A 21,377-nucleotide genomic window follows, 5' to 3' on the forward strand; every position below is an offset into this window, starting at 1 on the left:
GGGACCGAGGGAGGAAAGGATCGATTAAAAGAGGAAATTGCCCTTGTACATGAGGGAACTTTGATTTTTTTTTTTAATATAAGTGAAAAATCTTGTGCACTCAGAATTATTCATAATTTTTTGTAAATGTAAAAAGTGTACTAAGCTAGGGAAAGAGGCACAGAGGGGGAGGGTTTGGGAGGGGGTAAGCACGAGAGATTTTGCATATTTTGAATTGAAATTCAACGATCTGGTGCACACTTTGAGTGAAATAATCAAAAAAATATGACATTATTTGATGAAAGGTTGCAAAGGAGACCCGCTTCATGTGCATGCATACAGTATACACGCATTTTTTCCGCCTCCCAAATCCACGGTCCAAATCTTAGGGGCGACCGCCCCCATCGCCCCCCCCCCCCTGGCTACGCCACTGCTCCAAATGGACTCTTCCAGTCGATCAGGCACTCTCAAGGAGTCATTGCGAAGTCAATTATATGTCTATTTACGATCTGAATTGCTCATGCGAAATAAACGCAAGTTCGCCTTGGTGTTCAAGATACTTATTTGATAGGATTCTTGAGGAAAGCCACGTTAGTCCCATATCCGGCTTCACAAACCTGACAAGGACAGAATCTGATTTCATCACCTACGTCAGCTCTTTACAAGATAGTATATGATGTCTACATGACTATTGGGACATATCACACAAGGTGTAAGATCATCATTCATTGAAGTATTCAAGTAAAGTGTTTGTCGACAATGATTTTTAACAACTGAGAAATGTCCATTTCAGGGGCGGATCCAGGAATTCCGTAAAGAGGGGGCGCGTTTACAAAATTAAAGGGGGCGGGCGCACGCACCCCTCCCTCCATTTTTTTCTTTTTATTTCTTTTGTTTCAACAAAAAATAAAGGGGGGGGGGCGTGCGCCGGTTGCGGTCCTCCCTGGATCCGCCCCTGCATTTCCGCATGCAACAGGCAACGACTTACAATTGTCAATGACAGTCGGTTCATTCAAACCAGGTAAATGACGTGTGGAAAGGGAATTAGAACCGTTAGCAGTAGTTACATCATTTTCAGATTCTTTACCATCAATATAGTGTGCAATTGCTCCATCGCCGAGGATCTCACATCGACACATCAATGCATAATCTAAGTCATTCGTAATGATTTTTTTTTTTTTTTTAGTATGTTCAATTCCCTAGAAAGCTGTACCGTCTGTCAAATTTTGACGCTATACTGAGCAGCGTCAGAATTTGCCCCAGTGACATTTTGACGTCCATCGTGCAGCGTCAACTTTTTATGAAATGCACTGCAGCGTCAAGCTTACAATTTGACGCTGCAGGGCTGAAGTTGATGCTGAATAGGGGACTTGACGCTGTTGCTCTACCTTTATGAGGCGGGGCCCAGATGTCCTTTCGAACTGGCAAACTGTAGCGATGCGACGCCGTCTTTTGCGGTAGTATTCGTATCTGTTCCCATGCAACAAGGAATTTGGTTATTGTGAGATGCCCATTCAAATTTGCCAAAGAACTGTTATCGTGAATAAATGCTGCATTAACATCAACTCTATAATTAGATAGGTATAATACAACACCTTGATGGCCATTTTTACATGCAAGAAATAGAGCTTTTTTCATAGGCAATTAACGCTGTATTCTTTTATAATCAAAATGCGCACAATGAATCCATGTCCATTTTTATATGCCGTACTTTAATTTGTACTATTTTTTTTTCTTGGAAATAGTAACGTCTGCTACCATGTCAACAAGGGTTTCGACAATGACATCTTCAAGCGTTGTGGTCTGGTGTTCTTTCATTAATGCAAGAATGATAGAATTAAAATCTCGTTCATCTGCCACATTTACGTCAGCTCCTTGTTCATGAAGAGAGTGTGGAATTGCACGTTGTCCACTTTTGCAGGCGTTATGTAAAAATGTGAATCCATTTCGTTTGTTACAGAACTCACGTCTGTTCATCAGACGACAAAATGTTTTGACGATAATTGTGAAATTTCAATATTCACGTGCGATATGTGTAAAGTATTTCCGGTTTAATATGTTTGCAGCATTCACGTCAGCCCCATTGCCTAGATGTTGAGAAAAATCCCAAATTTCCAATAGGCGATTTGGACCTTTAACATCAGCAGCATCCGATTTGCGGCAAGTCCGTTTTCAAAAAGAAAGAATTAGATTCTATATTACCATTCTCACAGGCTCGTTGAAAATGTTTTAACATTTTTTGTTGGATCATGCACGTCTGCTCCACTGTCAACAAGAGTTTTGGCAATAGTCAGATGTCCATTATCATATGCAAAATGCCACGAACTTTTGCCGTTAATAGCAACTGCATTTACATCAGTTCCAGAGTTTATCAGGAGTGAAACAATGTTTTCGTGTCCTTCAATTGATGCACGGATGAGGGAATTGAAACCATGTTCATCAGCTGCATTTAAGACAGCTGCTTTTTCAACAAGATATCGTGCAACTTCCAGATGTCCATTCGAACTAGCAAAGTGTAGCGGTGTAACTCCGTCTTTCGCGGTACTGTTCACATCTGCTCCCCTGTCGACAAGGATTTTGGCTACTGCGAGATGTCCATTTTGGCATGCTAAATGCAACGAACTATCACCGTCTTGAGTTGCTGCATGTACATCAGCTCCATGGGCTAGAAGGTGTGAAACAATGTTTCGGTTTCCTTTCATAGATGCACTGATGAGGGGATTGAAACCTTCTGCATCAGATGCATTTAAGTCAGCGCCTTGTTCAATAAGATATTTTGTAACTTCTACATGTCCATTCGAACTAGCAAACTGTAGCGGTGTAACTCCGTCTTTCCCGGTAGTGTTCACATCTGCTCCTCTGTCGACAAGGGTTTTGACAACTGCGAGATGTCCATTTACACATGCAACATGCAAAGGCCTGTGAGCGCCACTGAATGCTGCATTCATATCAGCTCCATGATTAATTAGGTAGGAAACAACACCTTGGTGACCGTTCACACACGCAATACAAAGGGGGTTGAAACCTTCTTGGTCAGCAGTATTCACGTCAGCTCCTTTTTCAACTAGATATTGTGCAATCTTTAGATGTCCATTCTCACAAGCTATATTTAATGGTGAAATACCATATTTGTTAGCATAATTCACGTCTGCTCCCCTGTCTACAAGAATTTTGGCAATTGTGAAATGTCCATTTTCACAGGCAATTTGTAATGAACTTTCGCCTTCGATTGTTACTGCGTTTGCGTCACCTCTGTGGTGAAATATGTGAGAAACAAGACTTTGTTGTCCTTTCATAGACGCAAATATGAGAGAATTAAAACCTTGTTCATCAGCAGCATTTACGTCAGCTCCAAGTTCAAGAAGATAGTGTGCAATTTCAAGACGACCGTTTTTACATGCGTTTAGTAAAGGTGTTACACCATCTTTTGTTGCATAATTTACGTCTGCTCCCCTGTCGACAAGGATTTGGGCAATAGCGAGATGTCCAATCTCGCATGCAACGTGAAATGGACTTTTGCCGTCTGTTTTTACTGCATTTACATGAGCTCCATGATCGGCTAGGTATGAAACAACACTTTTGTGTCCTACTTCAGATGCAATGATGAGGGGATTGAAACCATTTTCATTAACAACATTTACGTCAGCTCCTTTTTCAACAAGATATCGTGTAACTTCAAGATGTCCATTCGAGCTTGCAAACTGCAGTGGTGTAGCTCCGTCTTGTGTTTTAGTATTCACATCTGCTCCTCTGTCAACAAGCATGTTGGCTATTCTGAGATTTCCATACACACATGCAACATGCAAAGGCCTTTGATCGTCAATGAATGCTGCATTTATATCAGCTCCATGATTGATCAGGTATGAAACAACCCCTTTGTGCTCTTTCATACACGCAAGAAATAGGGGGTTGAAACCTTCTTCATCGGCAGCATTAACGTCAGCTCCTTTTTCAACTAGGCAGCGTGCAATTTCTAGATGTCCATTCTCACAAGTTATATTCAAAGGTGTAATGCCATGTTTATTGGCATAATTCACGTCTGCTCCCCTGTCGACAAGGATTTTGGCAATTGTGAGATGTCCATTTTTACTTGCAATATACAATGAACTATTGCCTTTCATTGTTACTGCATTTGCATCACCTTTGTGGTGAAAAATGTGAGAAACAAGACTTTGGTGTCCTTTCATAGATGCAAATATGAGAGAATTAAAGCCGTGTTCATCAGCAGCATTTACGTCAGTTCCAAATTCAAGAAGATAGTGTGCAATTTCAAGATGACCGTTTTTACACGCGTTCAGTAAAGGTGTTACACCATCTTTTGTTGAATAATTCACGTCTGCTCCCCTGTCGACAAGGATTTGTGCTACAGTGAGTTGTCCAATTGTGCATGCAACATGTAATGAAGTTGTGCCGTTAGTGGTTCCTGCATTTACATCAGCTCCATGATCAATAAGGTATGAAACAACACTTTGGCGTCCTACTTCAGATGCAATGATGAGGGGATTAAAACCGTTTTCATTCGCAACATTTACGTCAGCTCCTTTTTCAATAAGATAACAGGCAAGTTCTTTATTTCCGTTCTTACATGCGTTTTGTAAGGGGGTAACACCATTTTTTGTTGCATGATTCACCTCTGCTCCCCTGTCTACAAGTAGTCTGGCAATAGCGTGATGTTCATTGTCACATGCAATATGCAGCAACCTGTTCTCGTTGATGGTAACTGAATTAACGTCAGCTCTGTGGTCTGAACGATGAGAAACAAGATCTATTTTGTGTCCCTCAGCAGATGCAAGAATGAGGGGATTGACACCTTGTTCATCAGCTACATTTACGTAAGCTCCTTTTTCAAGAAGATGTTTTGTTACTTCAAAACTTCCGTGTCTACATGCGTTTTGTAATGGTGTAACGCCATGTTTCGTTGCTGAGTTAAGATCTGCTCCCTTGTCGATAAGGATTTCGGCAATTGTAAGATGACCCTTTTCACATGTAATATTCAGCGAACTTGTGCCGTTACTGGTAACCGCATTAACATTAGCCCCATGGTCTAATAGGTATGAAACAATCCTTTCGTGTCCTTTCTTAGATGCACGGATAAGGGCATTGGAACCCTCCTTATCAGCTGCATAAACGTCAGCTCCTTTTTTAACAAGATATTGAACAACCTCTAGATGTCCTTTCGCGCTAGCATAATATAGGGGTGTAACATCGTCTTTCGCTGTGATGTTTACATCTGCTTCGTTGTCAACAAGGATTTCGACAACTGCGAGATGTCCATTTGCACAAGCAATATGCAGAGGCTTGTGATCATCAATGCATACTGCATCCACATCAGCTCCATGATTAATTAGGTATGATACAACATCATGGTGCCCTTTCATACATGCAAGAAAGAGGGGATTGAATCCCGTTTCATCAGCAGTATTGATTTCAGCTCCTTTCTCAACAAGATATCGTGCAATGTCTACATGTCCCTTCTCACATGCTCTTTGCAAATGTGTTATACCATCTTTCCTGGAAGAATTCACGTCTGCTCCCCTGTCTACAAGGATTTTGGCAATCGTGAGATGTCCACGTACACATGCTTTATCCAACGAGTCTTCAGCGTCGAGGGTTGCTACGTTCACATCAGCCCCGTGGTTTAACAGATGAGACACAATACTATGGTATCCTTTCATAGATGCACTGATGAGGGGATTGAAACCTTCTGCATCAGATGCATTTAAGTCAGCGCCTTGTTCAATAAGATATTTTGTAACTTCTACATGTCCATTCGAACTAGCAAACTGTAGCGGTGTAACTCCGTCTTTCCCGGTAGTGTTCACATCTGCTCCTCTGTCGACAAGGGTTTTGACAACTGCGAGATGTCCATTCACACATGCAACATGCAAAAGCCTGTGATCGTCACTGAATGCTGCATTCATATCAGCTCCATGATTAATTAGGTAGGAAACAACACCTTGGTGACCTTTCACACACGCAAGATAAAGGGGGTTGAAACCTTTTTGGTCAGCAGTATTCACGTCAGCTCCTTTTTCAACTAGATATTGTGCAATCTTTAGATGTCCATTCTCACAAGTTATATTTAATGGTGTAATACCATATTTGTTAGCATAATTCACGTCTGCTCCCCTGTCTACAAGGATTTTGGCAATTATGAAATGTCCATTCTCACAGGCAAGATATAATGAACTTTTGCCTTCAATTGTTATTGCATTTACGTCACCTCTGTGGTGAAATATGTGAGAAACGAGGCTTTTGTGTCCTTTAATACATGCAAATATGAGAGAATTAAAACCTTGTTCATTAGCACCATTTACGTCAGCTCCAAGTTCAAGAAGAAAGTGTGCAATTTCAAGATGACCGTTTTTACATGCGTTTAGTAAAGGTGTAACACCATCTTTTGTTGCACAATTCACATCTGCTCCCCTGTCGACAAGGATTTGGGCAACAGTGATATGTCCACTCTCGCATGCAATGTGCAACGGATTTTTGCCGTCTGTTGTTACTGCATTTACTTTAGCCCCGTGTTCTATTAGGTGTGAAACGACATGCTCGTATCCTTCCAGTAACGCCTTGATTAGGGGATTGAAACCCTTTTCATCCGCTTTATTTATTTCAGCTCCTTTTTCAACAAGATACTGTGCAACTTCTAGATGTCCGTTCGAACTAGCAAACTGTAGCGGTGTAACTCCGTCTTTCCCGGTAGTATTCACGTCTATTCCCTTTTCGAGAAGGATTTTGGCAACATTGAGATGTCCATTTTGGCATGCAAAATGCAATGAACTATAACCATCATTGGCAACTGCATTAAGTTCAGCTCCCTTATCTAAAAGGTAGGAAACAATTCTTGTTTGCCCTGTCGTAGATGCAAGGATGAGTGGACTCAAACCTTTGTTATCAGCAATGTTAACATCAGCTTGGTGTTCAACAAGATAACGCACTGTTTTTAGATGTCCATTGATACTTGCAGACTGTAATGGTGTAATATTGTTATACTTAACCACTACTGCATTGACATTAGCTCTATGTTCTATTAGATTAGAAACAATTTTATGATGTCCTTTCATAGATGCAAGGATGATAGCATTAAAACCGTTTTCATCAGATGCGTTTACGTCAGCCCCTTGCTCAAGAAGAAATTGCGCAACTTCTTCATGTCCATTCTCACATGCTCTATGTAAAGGTTTAATGCCATCTTTCGTGGCAGTATTCACATCTGCTCCCCTTTCTACAAGGATTTTGGTAACTGCGAGATGTCCATTCCTACATGCAATATACAAGGAACTTTCACCGTCGATGTTTTTAGCGTTCACATCAGCTCCGTGGTTTAAGAGGTCGGAAACAACAGTTTGATGTCCTTCCCTAGCTGCAAGGAAGAGGGGGTTGCCACCGTTTTCATCAGCTGCATTGACATCAGCTCCTTGTTCAAGAGGACAACGTGCAATTTCTACATGTCCATTCGCACACGCCCTATGTAAAGGTGTAGCACCATCTTTTTTGGCAATATTCACGTCTGCTTCCCTGACGACAATGGTTTTGGCTCCTGTGAGATGTCCCTTTTCACATGCAAGATACAAGGAGTTGTTCCCATCATCGCCGTGGCCCAAATTTTGAGAACCAGAGAATTGGTGTTCTTTCATAGATGTCACTTCTCTATTCTCCATTGTGAGTGAAATAACACCTTCCTTATTGTCAGAGTCTATAACCAGTTTCTTCTTTTATAAATGATAGTTGCCGCAATGTGACGTACACGCAGCAGGTTTCTTCAATCATGAATGTGTGCAGCGTTCACATCCTGTAAAGTCCAGCCTGTGATTTAAAGATAGATGAAAGCATAATATGTGGGCATAAGATCAAAGACTTAAAGATAGAGCAAGAGCTCTAAGACTTTATCATTCGTAGTATTTATACTGGCTCTATGAGCTCTCTTTCTTACTTTTGGGTTTCCTTAATTAATCGGTGTCGCATATGTGACCGACCACCACAAATCCAACGAAATGTCGTCAGACATGAATTCTTGGCTAAAGGCAGATTTTGAAAAAAAAAAATAACAGGACGTAAAACTCCAAAGCAACCACAATGAAGGAGTATTGTATTAACCTGACGTTATGCACACTATATAAGTACACTCTATTCATAACTACTTTCAACTTTAGAGCAATACCAGCATCCTTTCCAAATCAATTAGAATTGAAAGTGATACGTTCGTAGAGGTTTTTGTAGAAATTTAAAGATGGAAACAGAGGATCCATAATCACACTACTCTCTTGGAAAAAGAACAAAAATACAATTTCCCAGTCACGTTAAAATCACAGACGTTACGTGGATCGACCAAGCTGATCCATTTCACCAATTTCAGTCCTTGGGTCCGTTTCATGAAAGTCTTATAAGAGACGTTATTGATCATATAGTCCAAGAGCATTAGGTCAACATATGCTTAAACCTGGACATTTTTGGGAACAAGCTTTTTTTTTCCCCCAGGATAGGTTCACAAATATGTGTAGAATAAAAAGTCCTCATAAACCCTCCTTGAGCGTTTTCCGTAATTCAAGATGGCGTTCAAAATGGCCACCATTTCCTGAAATTCTTATCACTTTTGAACCAGGGAACCCAAATGCAGAATTTAAATGTCAAAATATATGCTTTGAAGCATGAGAAAGTCATTATTAAGAGATGTTGATGCACACAAGTACCGTAATCCAAGATGGTGTCCAAAATGACCGCCATTTCCTGTAATTCTTATCACTTTTCAACCAGGTAACCGAAATGCACAATTTTAATGTCTAAATATATGATTTTTAGAATGACGAACTCAATGAAATACATTTTAAGGGATGTTGGCGCACAAAAGTACCGAAATCCAAGATGGCCTGTGAAATGGCCGCCATTTCTTGAAATTCTTAAAGCCTTTTAACCAGGTAACCCAAACACAAAATTTAAATATCTAAATGTTATAAAGCACGGAGAACACAATAAAATACATATATTAAGAGATGTTTAAGTACGTTCAAGTACAGATAAAACCACTCGAGATATTCATAAAATGCAAAATGGCGTGCGAAATGGCTGGACATAGCAATTTCATCTCACAATAAACATATTAGTATATGATGAACATGTAATTTCCATGTGGAAAATATTGATAAAACTTTTTATTAAGAATATTCGTATGTGTAAAGTATACGAATTAAAGACATTCTTAGTGTTAAAATCAAGGAGTGTGTCTTTGTTACAAGAGAAACATTTCACCACGGGTGCACGTCAAGAGACCGACACCCACGAATCATGCAGCCGAAGAGTCATACAGCTCACAAGTCATACAGCCCATGAGTTATACAGCTCAGGAGTCATACAGCCCATCAGTTCGACACTAAGCCAACAAGGCCCACGAGACCGACACATTACGCGCCGCGTTGTATCTGTCGAACTCGTGGGCTGTTTTCACTTAGTGTCGGTCTCATGGGCTTTATTTGCCTAGTGTCGAACTCATGGGCTGTATGACTCGTGAGCTATATTACTCATGGCCCTGTTTTCAATGTCGAACTCGTGGGCTGTATGACTCGTGGGTGTCGGTCTACTGGGATGACCCCGTTCTTACATGGTCTACTTTCGTAACCTCAAGCATATGAGATGAAAATTTAGTGCTAGCCTCTTTCTTTTTTTTTTCTTTCTGTGGTGCATTCTATTCCTCCACCTAAAAACAGAGTGATTAAACCATTTTATTTATTTCATGTAGATTAGATAGATGATAGATAGAAATCAGAGAATATGACACTCACAGATATTTGTACATGGAGGGGGAATACTCCCCTCCCACACGAGGGAGTGTTTTGTTTTTTGTTTTAGACTTGAAGATGAAACATAGTGCACATGTTTGGAAAGATATTGAATTGTTTCCATCAAAGAGTAAATATACTTAAAATAGTATTCAGGGAAACGGGCAACGGGAGGATGTGGAAGGGGGATCCCCCCACACACACATGAGGGAGATTTTGCATATTCAGACTTCATATTCAGACATCTTATGCACCATTATCGGTGAAGTATTATATTTCTGTGTGCATCAAAAAAGAAAAATGGAAATATGTGAGGGAGGTGTACGAGGTGATACACCCTCCCACAAGAGGGAGTTTTTTTTTTAACCTGAAAGTCTTGGGTCTTACGGTGCACACTGCTGATGAAATAATGGATTTTTGTTTATATCAAAACTGTAATTAAAATAAAGAGTAGTATATTGAAGGCAATGAGCTGCACTCTAAAAACGCAAATGTTGAATCAACATTTCAAAGGGCCGAGGAGTGACAGCATTTTTTTGAAGTGTTGCATCCAACTTTTAAGATAACATCTTAAATGTTGAATCTAGCAGGAAAACGAACACTTTGAAAATGTTGTCACTCCTCGGCCCTTTTAAATGCTAATTCAACATTTGTGTTTTTAGAGTGTGGTGGAAGATGTGGGAGGGGAAGTCCCCTTTCCACTGGAGGGAGTTCTTGCATCTTTATGATCGTCATTAAACCGCCTGGCGCACCCTAAGTGTTATAATTGAGAAAATTGTCCATCCTCAGAGTGGATAATTCATAGTCTCAGTATTGCCAAACCTTCGAACACGAGGGAGCTTTTACACCATTGTACACTTGAATAGAAATGAAATAATTATATCATTTAAACATATCTGGTGGAATATTTGGGAATTGTTAATCAAACGTGAACTTTAATATCTGGGACCGGAGCGGCGGAAGGGCTAGGAAGGGCATATCAGCCTCCAATATGAGGAAACTTTTGCATTTTGTAAGTGAAAGATCTGGTGCACACTTTTGTAATGACATAGGCCCCTACATGTATTCCGAACTTTGTCAATCTCAGAAGTGTAAAAGTCTGTGGAAAGTGGCTTAGGGAGGAACTTTTTGCAATTTTATGATCACAATTTACTGATGACGTGCATATACTTCAAGTTGAATGTTTGGACAATTGTACAGGCCACCTCCCCCCCCCCCCCCCCCTGTTCCTCGAGAGCCGGGGGGGGGGGGGGGGATGCATCCAACCCAATGTATACCCATATTGTGCACATTTACGGTAAAGATTCGGCTTGACCTTCTGGCCCGTATTCTATGACCGGCGGGACTGGGGGGGGGGGGGGGGGCAGGAGGGCTCTAGCCCCCCTTTTTTTTTGGCATCATACAAAGGAATATATAAGGTGACAACACTTTGGTCCCCACACGTTTACCCCGAAATAGAGAACAAGGTAAGGATTTTTTTTTTTTTATTGCGCTGAAGACCCTCTTTTTTGTTTGTTTTTTGCTTGTCAGCTGAAGAACCCCGCGGAAGTGGCATGAGAAGTTACGCTAAAGGCCTTTTATTTGTTTTTTTGCTTGCCTGTTTGATCATGAGACCCGGAAGTGGGCTCCACTTTTAAAAACGCTCCGCAGGCCCTGGCTTAAACCCATTTAGAATCAGCTCTGATTTAGCTAGACCTGAAGTTTAACTTTGTGGGCCTATTCTGCTAGCGAGGTTTAGTTAAACCAAGTTTATTTCGGGTTTAAATTAAACCCGAATTAGTCTTGGGTCAAGCCACCATGGTGCCCTCAGTGGAAGAAAAAACTCTCCCTCTCTGAGTACTTTTCGCTCGACAAATCAACCTAAATTCATTATTTGCAGTGTATCAGCCACATAAGCGTGATTTTCTCGGACTGTTAAAAGTTTATTTATATGGAATAAGCGCATGCTGTATTTCTGCCTGTGGTGACTCGGAAGGCACTTGGCACTGTAATGTACGTCCTTGCTTGTGTGTCCGTGTGCGGTGAACATCGCAATATTTTCAGTAGCGCAGCTAGCGCTATTCCTACTCCCTAGCTAATCGCCAGCTGTGCCAGCTGTGTGCTTGATGGGGCTTGGCCGTCGATGGAACCGTGAATCAGGAATGGATTGAAGATTGACCAAACTATTAAGCATCCGAAAGACTGTGAGTTAATAAGAATGGAAACCAATCTGATTAAGATTTAGAAATATTAATATTTATTTATTAAGTCTTCTTTAAATGCAGGGTAGTCCCATTCAGTGCCACAAAGGCCTGCTTTACAAGGGAGCCCTGCGTTGATTTACATTACATGTGCACACAATAAAAAACAAGAACAAAACGAACATAGATATGATACAGCTAAAGAACTATCGGTTCATGAGAACATAAAACACATAAGAAAGAACATAAAACGAGCGGAGAAAATAAATATCTAGTGCAAAGGGTTCGTATCAAATGAGAGATTGGTGTTGGCGTACACGATTCTTAAATGTTTATAATGAGGAGGCTGTTTGAATAAAAATGGGTAACTCATTAAATGATTTGCTTGCAGTATAAGTGAAGGAGCATTTCTTATAATCAGTTCTGGGTTTGGGTATATGTAATTTGCAAGAAAGGGCATATCGAGTGGTATAAATAGTAGGGCGTTTGGTCACAAGTTTGACTATGTACGGTGGAGCTAAATTGTGTAACAATTTGTACACCAGGACACAGTAATGATATTGAATTCTTTCTTCAATTGACTGCCATTTGAGAGCATGAGTAAGAGCTTGCGCTGACATGTATCAACCTCCATTCAATACTACACGAGCATAGTTATTTTGACAGCGTTGCAATCTTTTTAGATTTGTCTTTGTTAGTGACCCCCATACAGCGCAACATTAATCAATATGCGGAAGTATGAAAGAAAAATACAGCTGGTTCATGATTTTACGTGTCAAACATGATTTGATTCTTCGTATACACACAATAGTATAACAATCCTGTCTCGATACATTATATTACTATAGGTTTTCCCAGTCAATTTCATACTTTTGTCACTCAAATGCATTAATGTGCATTCAATTTCACACAGCGCACGCACGCAAAAATATTCGGGCATTCAAATTCAGAATCAGAACGATCAATTTCATTTATGGGCGTTCTATTTCGTTTTCGTGAAATCAAATTCACGATTGGGAATTCAATGTGATAGTGCCAATGAGCTTGCTGGAGAGTTCAAATTCATTTTTAGGCGATCAAGTTCCTACTTCGTGCAATCAATTTAACGAGGAAAATGGAGTAGACTTTTAAGAAAGGAAAAAGGGCCAACACAACCATATGAATGTAGGCTTGTATATAGTTGTCATGAATATGCATTTATACAAAGAGGTGCGGCCTGTTTGGCCCATTGTGAAAGGTCAAGATGGCTCGTTTTCGAGTGACGCTGGGACCATGCCGTCCGAGGAATCCAGAGGGAGGAATAAAGTTGTTATAACTTAAAGTTTTCGTGTGATGGTGAAATGATTCCGTGTCACGAATTTCCCTCATTCCGTAATAATTGGGGGCTTGTCCAAAGGAACTGGACATTCAAGTCATGTTGTGTTTGGATGTTGAGGTTCGTCGACGGTATCGTCGTTGGGGAGACGTTGGCTTAGTCCCAGCTACGCATTTTTATGCGGTGAGTAGATTGTAGTCACGTGTTGTGGTCACTGGATGATGCATGACAATCGTTTGGTGGGGCGTTTGGTGTAATTTGCCTCCATTTCTAGGGTAAGGTGACCTGGAGTTGATTGTATGCCTCTTTGTTGCAGATGTCGTTTTGTGACTAAGTTTACTATTATTTGTTTGGTCTCCCGGACCCATTCGTGGTCGCCTGAATTTGCCATTCGTTTGCTGTGACAGCGTTTGGTGGTGTGCAAAATATTTTGCCATTTGGTACGGTCGTATTACGTAGCCATAGCATACGCAGCTGCTAGTTATCATGGCCGATTTTGATGTGGAAGCATTCGTTGGTCAGGGTTTGACCGTGACCAGGTTGAAAGGGCTGGTCAAGGATAATTTGAAGATTGTAGCTGGTAGGCTAAGTGTAGATTTGACCGGTTGCACACGTAAAGCAGAGATTCTGGATGCTGTAGTTAAGCATGCAAAGTGTTGTGGACGTGGAGTCCCGGTAGGTAAATCGCACATCCACAATAAGTATTTACCTGTTTCCGTGGCTGTCCTTTCGTCTGTCTTGTATATAGTTGAGTTGGCACTTGGTATAATATTATCCGTATCAATGTACATCACTTGTCTTCCTGAAATCCTGAGCACCAACTGCGGATGCTGGAAAATGTGCCCCCTTATATATGGGTAGGCTCCCATAAGGGGTCTATGGTAAGCCATAGCGGGTGTATGATGTGCCCCGCTATAGCCATAGCGGGTGTATGGTACGCCCCGCTATTCCCCACAGGGGTGCTCCTACTACACTCCCCCCCGTTTTGAAAAACTGGGGGCATAATAGAAATAAATGGCCCCAGACCAAATGTAAAACTTAGGATATGAACTCCCAAATCCCTCACAACCGGGGATCTCGCAGAGCCCCACCCGTCTTAATGTACAATCTGACCAGTCCTTGGGGGTCTGTCAAGAACATTTCGGCGGACCACCGCCTAGGTCACTCATGTACCGAATGGGGGTGCAAGGGACCGTCGATATTGGGAGGGAGAAAAAACCCTATAACCCATAACCCCCCTGCTGGGATAAAACAAATATTAAGGACCATAGGACGGGAAAGCGCCCATCCTACAAAACCCAAGTAAATCACCCCAAATCACCCAATCACATATAAATTGAACACCTCTCTTGGCATCAGAACAACAGCCAAGCAAGATGAATAACAACTACTCATATAAACACACTATGACCAAAAATGGTCATGTACACTATACCGCACCTATTGTGCAACAATTTGGCAAGGTGTTTTGAATACAAAAACTTGGGAAACTTTGGCAATCGCCATAAGCAAAACAGCAGCCTAAAAACACACGACTGATCTTAACAATAAAAACAGCCAACTGGCGGAAAACTCTTTCAATTGAAAACACCGGTTATATTAGAATAGAAATCCCTGCTACAAAAATATAACCGATTTTTATGTACAGAAGGCACGAGTAAAAATGTCCCTGAACATAATAAAATACCCCTGCCTACCTGCAATAAATGGGTGATTAGGGTGCCAATAACAATAATGAAAATATAATTGGCTGCAACGCGGGTATACACATAAATAAAACCCCGCGAACACATATGGAGTTGCCCTCCATACATATGGAATTACCCTCCATACAGTTTGAGGGCATTTCCCCTCTTCACTACCAGGAGGTGAATTACCTTACTTATGGGGCTTTTACCTCCATACAATTCGAGGGCATTCTCCCTCATCACCTCCAGGAGGCGAGTCATGCTGATCTCCTTCCCCAACACCTCAGCTACAAGGGAAGTTACCTCCCTGAGAAGACTGGGGTCCTGTAGGGTAAATCCCTACTGGAAGGAAGGTGTGGAGAATCAGTCTCCAATAGCAGACGGGCAAGTGGTACCCTCCACAATGCCTCCTTTTGGCTTGCGCCAAAACTTTACTCGGGAAGTGAACCCAAAGTGGGAATTGTGGAACCCACATTGCCAAACTTCCACCTCACTGGTTACCAGTGAAAAGAAAGAACAGTTAATACTCCCCCTCAATGGAATTCTCCTTACCTTAATTCCTTGCCTGACAAGGGGGACACTTGTACTTGTTCATGGCTTCCCCCTCCTGTGGAGTCACTCCCACACAGGAGCCATGGTACCACTCATCACAATAATCACATTGTATCATGAAGGCACCATCGTCTGGTCCATGACAAGTACAATAGAGAGCATCCTCTCTAGGGTGACTGTCCTTTCTGCACCATGCAGGGGTATCCCTGTCTCTACAGGGCTTCAACCTGTCATGGTGTCTAGTAGAAACAGTATTCCTGAATTCCACACGATAGAGGTCAGGGGAAAGCCGTTGCCTAATGCGGGCTGGTCCCTTCCAAGGGGAGCTTAATTTCTTACACACCCCCTTGATCTTGGCACTATCCAAGACATACACCAAATCCCCTTCTGAGAATTGTCTACGATGTGCACGCACATCGTAATCTCGCTTCATCCTCCTTTGTGTGGAGCGCAAGGTCGCACGGGCAACTTCATGGGCCTTGCTCATGGAATCCACCAAACCGGTAGAATACTCTCCTAAATCAAGAGGGGGTTGCTTCCTCGGTGCAGGATACATCAAATCAGAGGGGAGATTAACCTCCCTTCCTAGCATCAGCATATTTGCTGTGAAGCCAGTACTCCTGTTCACCGTGGCTCGGAGTGCCCCAGCAATCTGGGATAAAAACTCATCCCATTTATTGTGGGTCTTCCCTACATAGCACCTAACGGCATTCATTAACAGCCCCGGTGCTACGGTGCAATTAACTCACTGATAAGAGGCCAAAGCTTTTGAATTCTTAACGGTCATCGAAGCGCTGTGCGGAGGGAAGGACAAAAAATCTCGAAAGTTCACCTCCTCGTATCTCCCTTATTTTACCACCAAATCCCTTGAAACTTCACACATATATCAAATATGAATATATCATCCTTCATATGATTTTTGGGCGAAAACGCTGATGTATCTTTCGAGATATGTGTATTTTTCTGCTTGAGTCGACTGTGGGAAAGGGTTACGATTTTTTCCCGACACAAGTCTGCGCCTGCATGAATATGCATTTGATCAACATATTACTAGTCTGTATACACCAGACTCACTACCTGCGAAGTCTCGTGTTTGTGCAATTAGTAGTTAGGTAAAAATAAGAGCAAAAAGACAACCAACTTTAAGAGAAGATACTGGACATGCACAACTAGATCATCCTCCTGCGCATGCGTTTTCTACTGGTGAGTGCACGCTTAGCCAATCAGCGGTGTCAGGCTCGGCGCAATGCGACAGAGGTCGATTTTCGGTCAGCAGGGTGGTGAGTGGGCAAGAGAGGAACCCTGCTTTGTGCTTCGACTGTTTCAAGCAGCACAAAAACCAATACATCGGACTGCGTATTCCTTACGCCATGGATTTTACGTGGGTCACAAGTGACAGTGATCTCGATTTTTTCCAGACATAGCTGTGCGCCAAATGATACAGAAAAGATATTTGGAGAGCAGCATGGATATACTACCATAAGTCATATACCGAAGTTTCATTTTTGTGCAATGAAGGAAAATGTGAGAAAATAACACTTGTTTTGAGACCAAATTTTCTGTTTTGGAAGCTAAGTTTCGACATTATTTTCACACGTTTATCCTCAATAAAACCCCAAATAACTAACATTACGAGTTAGAGAATAGTTTCTTCTTCAGTTTGCTGTATAGATTTAATCATTTGATGGCTTTGAGGTGAGATATTGCGATTGTCCTGCAACACTTCCCCAGCGGTTTTATGCACACAAGCTGTCTACTTTTTGCAACTGAGGCTTCGAGGTCATAAGCTTTTGGCGAGTTAATTGCACCCTAGCGCCGCGCCTGTTAAGGTGCGATTGTATCTCTCCACCTGACCATTGGCAGAGGGGCGGTAAGGCGTTGTCTTTGCTTTGTGAATGGTCAACACCTTACACAGCTCTTTAAAGAGTTGGCTTTCAAAATTCCTTCCTTGATCAGTAAAAATCTCAAGGGGATAGCCAAATCTACTAAAGAACTCCCCTACTGCTGCGCGAGCAGTCTGCTCCGCCGTCTGGGAGGGGAGTGGAATGCACTCCACCCATTTGGTTAATTGATCCACCATCATCAAAATGTACTCATTACCCCTCGAAGATTTTGGTAGTGGACCCAAAAAATCGAGGTGTACTCTCTCCATTGGAGATCCTGCATGGTACATTTTCATGGGACTATGTCCATACCTGCTAGATTTTTTGCTCTGATTGCAGGTTTTACAGGAAGCCACGTACTCCGCGACATCATGTCCCAAACCGTACCAAAAGTAACGCTCCTTTACTAAGGCTTTGGTACGGTCCCTCCCTGCATGGCCTACTGATGGGAGGTCGTGGATAGACTGCAGGACATCCTGCACTAATGAACGTGGGACTACCAGCCGATCCCTTCCATCTTTATGAAAGTACAAGAGTCCATCGATCTTGCGGAAGACATCCCTGTTGATCCACAGGTATTTCTCCGCTGGACTCCACAGCATGGTAGTGGCCTCATTAGGGGTTGTCCCCTCCTTCAGCCATTCTAGCAAATGCGCTAAATGAGGGTCGCCCTCTTGCTCTGCCCTAACGCGCTCATGGGGAACATCCCCTGCCCCTCCATCACCCACCCTAGCCACAGCTATCTCTTCTAAGTGACCTTGGGAACACTGCAAATCTCTCCCAAAATCGTCTAAGACAGCGTGCACTACATTTACATGTATGCTGTCTTCTGTCGCTGCCTTCACTAGCTGTGCCTTTGGCTTCACAGTGAGAGGGACTACATAGTCTACCTCGTCCTCGAATTGTGCCCAATTACTATGGGCCTTGGTGCAATATTTGCACCCCTTGCACGGTAAGTCTTCCAAATCGACTCCGTGCTTATACCCCTCACAGTATGAAGAGTCAATCCCCCTCCGCGATAATGCGTCTGCATTACCATGGCGCCTACCTGGACGATGCTGAATGTCCATATCATATTGGGTCAGCTCTTCAAGCCAACGGGCCAATTGGCCTTGCGGCTAACAAAAGTTAAGTAGCCATCTCAAGCTGCTATGGTCTGTTCGGACCGTGAACTTTCTACCAAGAAGGTAATGGCGGTACTGCCGCGTGAACTTCACAACGGCTAGCAACTCTCGCCTCGTGACACAATATCGCCTCTGCTCAGGGGAGAGTGCGCTACTTCAGTATGCGATCACCTTTTCCTCCCCATCCTGCAACTGTAGGAGTTCTGCCCCCACAGCATCGTTGGATGCATCCGTATCCAAGATGAACAAATCGTGGGAATTTGGCATAGCCAGAACAGGAGCTTCCATCAAGCGCTGCTTGAGGGTCTCAAATGCTTCCTCCTGTTCTGCATTCCACTGGAATTCCCGCTTTCCAGTGATGCGATATAGTGGAACTGCGATTGCCGCAAAGTTCTTGATAAATGAGCGGTGATAATTCACCAGTCCCAAGAACTGCTCCACCTGCTTGGTACTGCGTGGTACTGGCCAGGACTGAACTGCCTTAATGTGTTCTTCACGGAGTTCGATCCGATTCGCGCTTACCTCTCTACCCAGGAATTCAACCTTCTCCTGGAAGAGAACACACTTTTTGGGTTTCAATTTCAACCCATAGCTTGCGAATGGGCTTAAAACGTCCTCTAAGTTCAACAGAACGCCCTAGGACTACAATATCGTCTAAAAAGGCTAATACTGTGTCCCAGGTTAAGCCGCGCAACACCAAATTCATGGCCCTAGAAAAGGTAGCAGGTGCATTACACAGCCTGAATCCCATTCTTACAAACTCATAAAGGCCATACTTGGTCGTAAAAGCAGTCTTCTTCCTATCGCTTTCATAAATCTTCACTTGATAATAGGCGGAATTAGCATCCAATTTGGCGAACCACCTATTTCCTTCCAGTGTATCTAAGCACTCCTCAATATTGGGGAGAGGATATACATCCTTCCTTGTGACGGAGTTTAACGCACGATAGTCAATGCACCATCGTACTCCCCCATCCCTCTTCCTCACTAACACTGGAGTGGATGCCCACTCTGATTGCGAGGATTGTATAATACCTGCCTCCAGCATGCGCTCAAGATGGGCTTTCTCCTCCCCTGCAAAACTCAAAGGAGTACGCCGCATCTTTTGCTTAACCGGATTAGCAGTCCCAGTGTCAATGGGATGTTCAAGGGCCTGGAAATTCCCTAAATCAAACTCATCCTTAGCAAAGACATGAGCATACTTTGCTAGTAGCTGCTTAAGCTGGGCTTTCTCCTTGCTTGATAGCAAGGATGCGGAGCGCTCATACAGGCTGTGCAAATGTGCTGGAAAATCCAGCTCCCCTGTTTGGAGTTGACACACTTGTGGATCTCCACAAGATTCCTGTATGATGATCCCAGCATCATTCAACTCCTGGGCTTCTCCCAGGACAACCATATTTGTCAATCCCACTGACCTATCAGTGGGGTTAATGGCATACAGCTCCACCCTTTGTCCTGCTGGGTGGATGGAATGTGGTATCATCACACACACATCAAGAGCAGGTTCAAACAAAAAATCCCCTAACCGTTGATCTAAAATGCCGGTGATCCTCTTCACCATGTTGGGAGGAATAACAGTACGTTTCGACACGTACACCCGTGAAACCCTCCCATATGGTGATGGCTCACTGTGATCCATGGGAATGAAATCGTCCCCGATCTGTAATCGGGCTTGTTGAAGGTGCAAGGTCACCTTTTGTTGACGAAGGAGATCTAACCCTAACAACATTTCATCTTCGATGGCAGCCACATACAATTGCACTGAAAATTCAGAATTCCCTAGCTTAATTACAACAGGGCCTACAACCATACCCGGCATTCGCATATCGCGGCCCGCCGCATGTAAAATTACATCCCTGATCTTTTCAGGGCGAGGCTCCAATTTCTCATACAGCTTATCGGAAATAATGGACACTTCAGCCGCAGTATCCACTACTGCCTTCACAGACTGATCTCCTATCTGTACCGATACAATGAACATAGAGGTCGACCTCAATTTACACACAATGACTCCATCTTTGTTGGTAGAGCTATTTTCTCCTAATGGGTTCACGTCAACGGGCGCGTTCCCACCCCTGGTAATGTCATCTCCCTGAGGGGGGAGGGTGTCTCCCTCTTGGGTTCTTTCCTCAATATATTGCCCCAAAAGGGAAATAACCGGATCAAATTCAGGGTGGTCACTGTCCTTGCCCCCATGGCTACCTAAATTGCTCGTCGAAGATGGGCCCGCAGTTGTGTGGGTCGGGGTAGGGCCTAATCCTCCGACCCCGAGGAGTTTGACTCCTCTTCTGCCCCCAGGAAGGACACCCTCTTCTCCCGGGGAGGTGATTGCAACTGCGGACAATTCTTCTTGAAATGACCGAGCTGCCCACAGTGATAGCAGGTTACTGCAGGGAGAGTGACAGGTGCCTCCTTTTGCATAAAGGATGTCACTTGCTCTGCTAACCTACTCATCTTATCTCCCACTGTATTCATACTATGGGCGAGCTTGGTCATTTTTTCTTCCAGGTCAGTAACCCGTCGCTCTAACCTGGAGAAATTTGACTCCCCTGGACGACCCAGGGAGCGAGGTGTTACATCCACCTTGCATACATGTGACTCCTCAACCGTCTCAGGAGAAACAGTGAGGGTCTTTGCGTGCTTTGGTTTCCCATACACGACTTGACGAGAGTGCTTATGCCAGCGGATAGCTTCGACAGCCTCCTCAATGGTAGATGGACGTTTGTCCAAGGCAAAGCACCCCGCGTCCCTGTCCAGGCATCCCTGGCACAGACGCAGTACTACCTGCCTAGATGGACACCTATCCTGTACCCCAGGAAACGCCCTTGCAGATAGGTCGCGCATCCTATCTGCCCAATCATCAAGGGACTCATCCGCGCC

At 43.1% G+C, this 21,377-nt stretch overlaps 1 protein-coding gene across 1 annotated transcript; it reads right to left on the reverse strand.

The window, feature by feature from the left end:
- Nucleotides 1-1,269: 1,269 nt before the first annotated feature.
- Nucleotides 1,270-16,205, reverse strand: LOC140245304 (uncharacterized). Its single transcript, XM_072324888.1, has 7 exons — nucleotides 15,504-16,205; nucleotides 15,148-15,277; nucleotides 7,271-7,399; nucleotides 4,837-5,833; nucleotides 2,214-4,536; nucleotides 1,782-1,941; nucleotides 1,270-1,574 (listed from the first exon to the last, which is right to left on the reverse strand). Exons 1-7 carry the CDS (start codon nucleotides 16,203-16,205, stop codon nucleotides 1,270-1,272), a joined length of 4,746 nt encoding a protein of 1,581 aa, XP_072180989.1.
- Between the last annotated feature and the right edge of the window lie 5,172 nt (nucleotides 16,206-21,377).

The sequence above is a fragment of the Diadema setosum genome, chromosome 22 (assembly GCF_964275005.1).
Source record: "Diadema setosum chromosome 22, eeDiaSeto1, whole genome shotgun sequence".
NCBI lineage: Eukaryota > Metazoa > Echinodermata > Echinoidea > Diadematoida > Diadematidae > Diadema > Diadema setosum.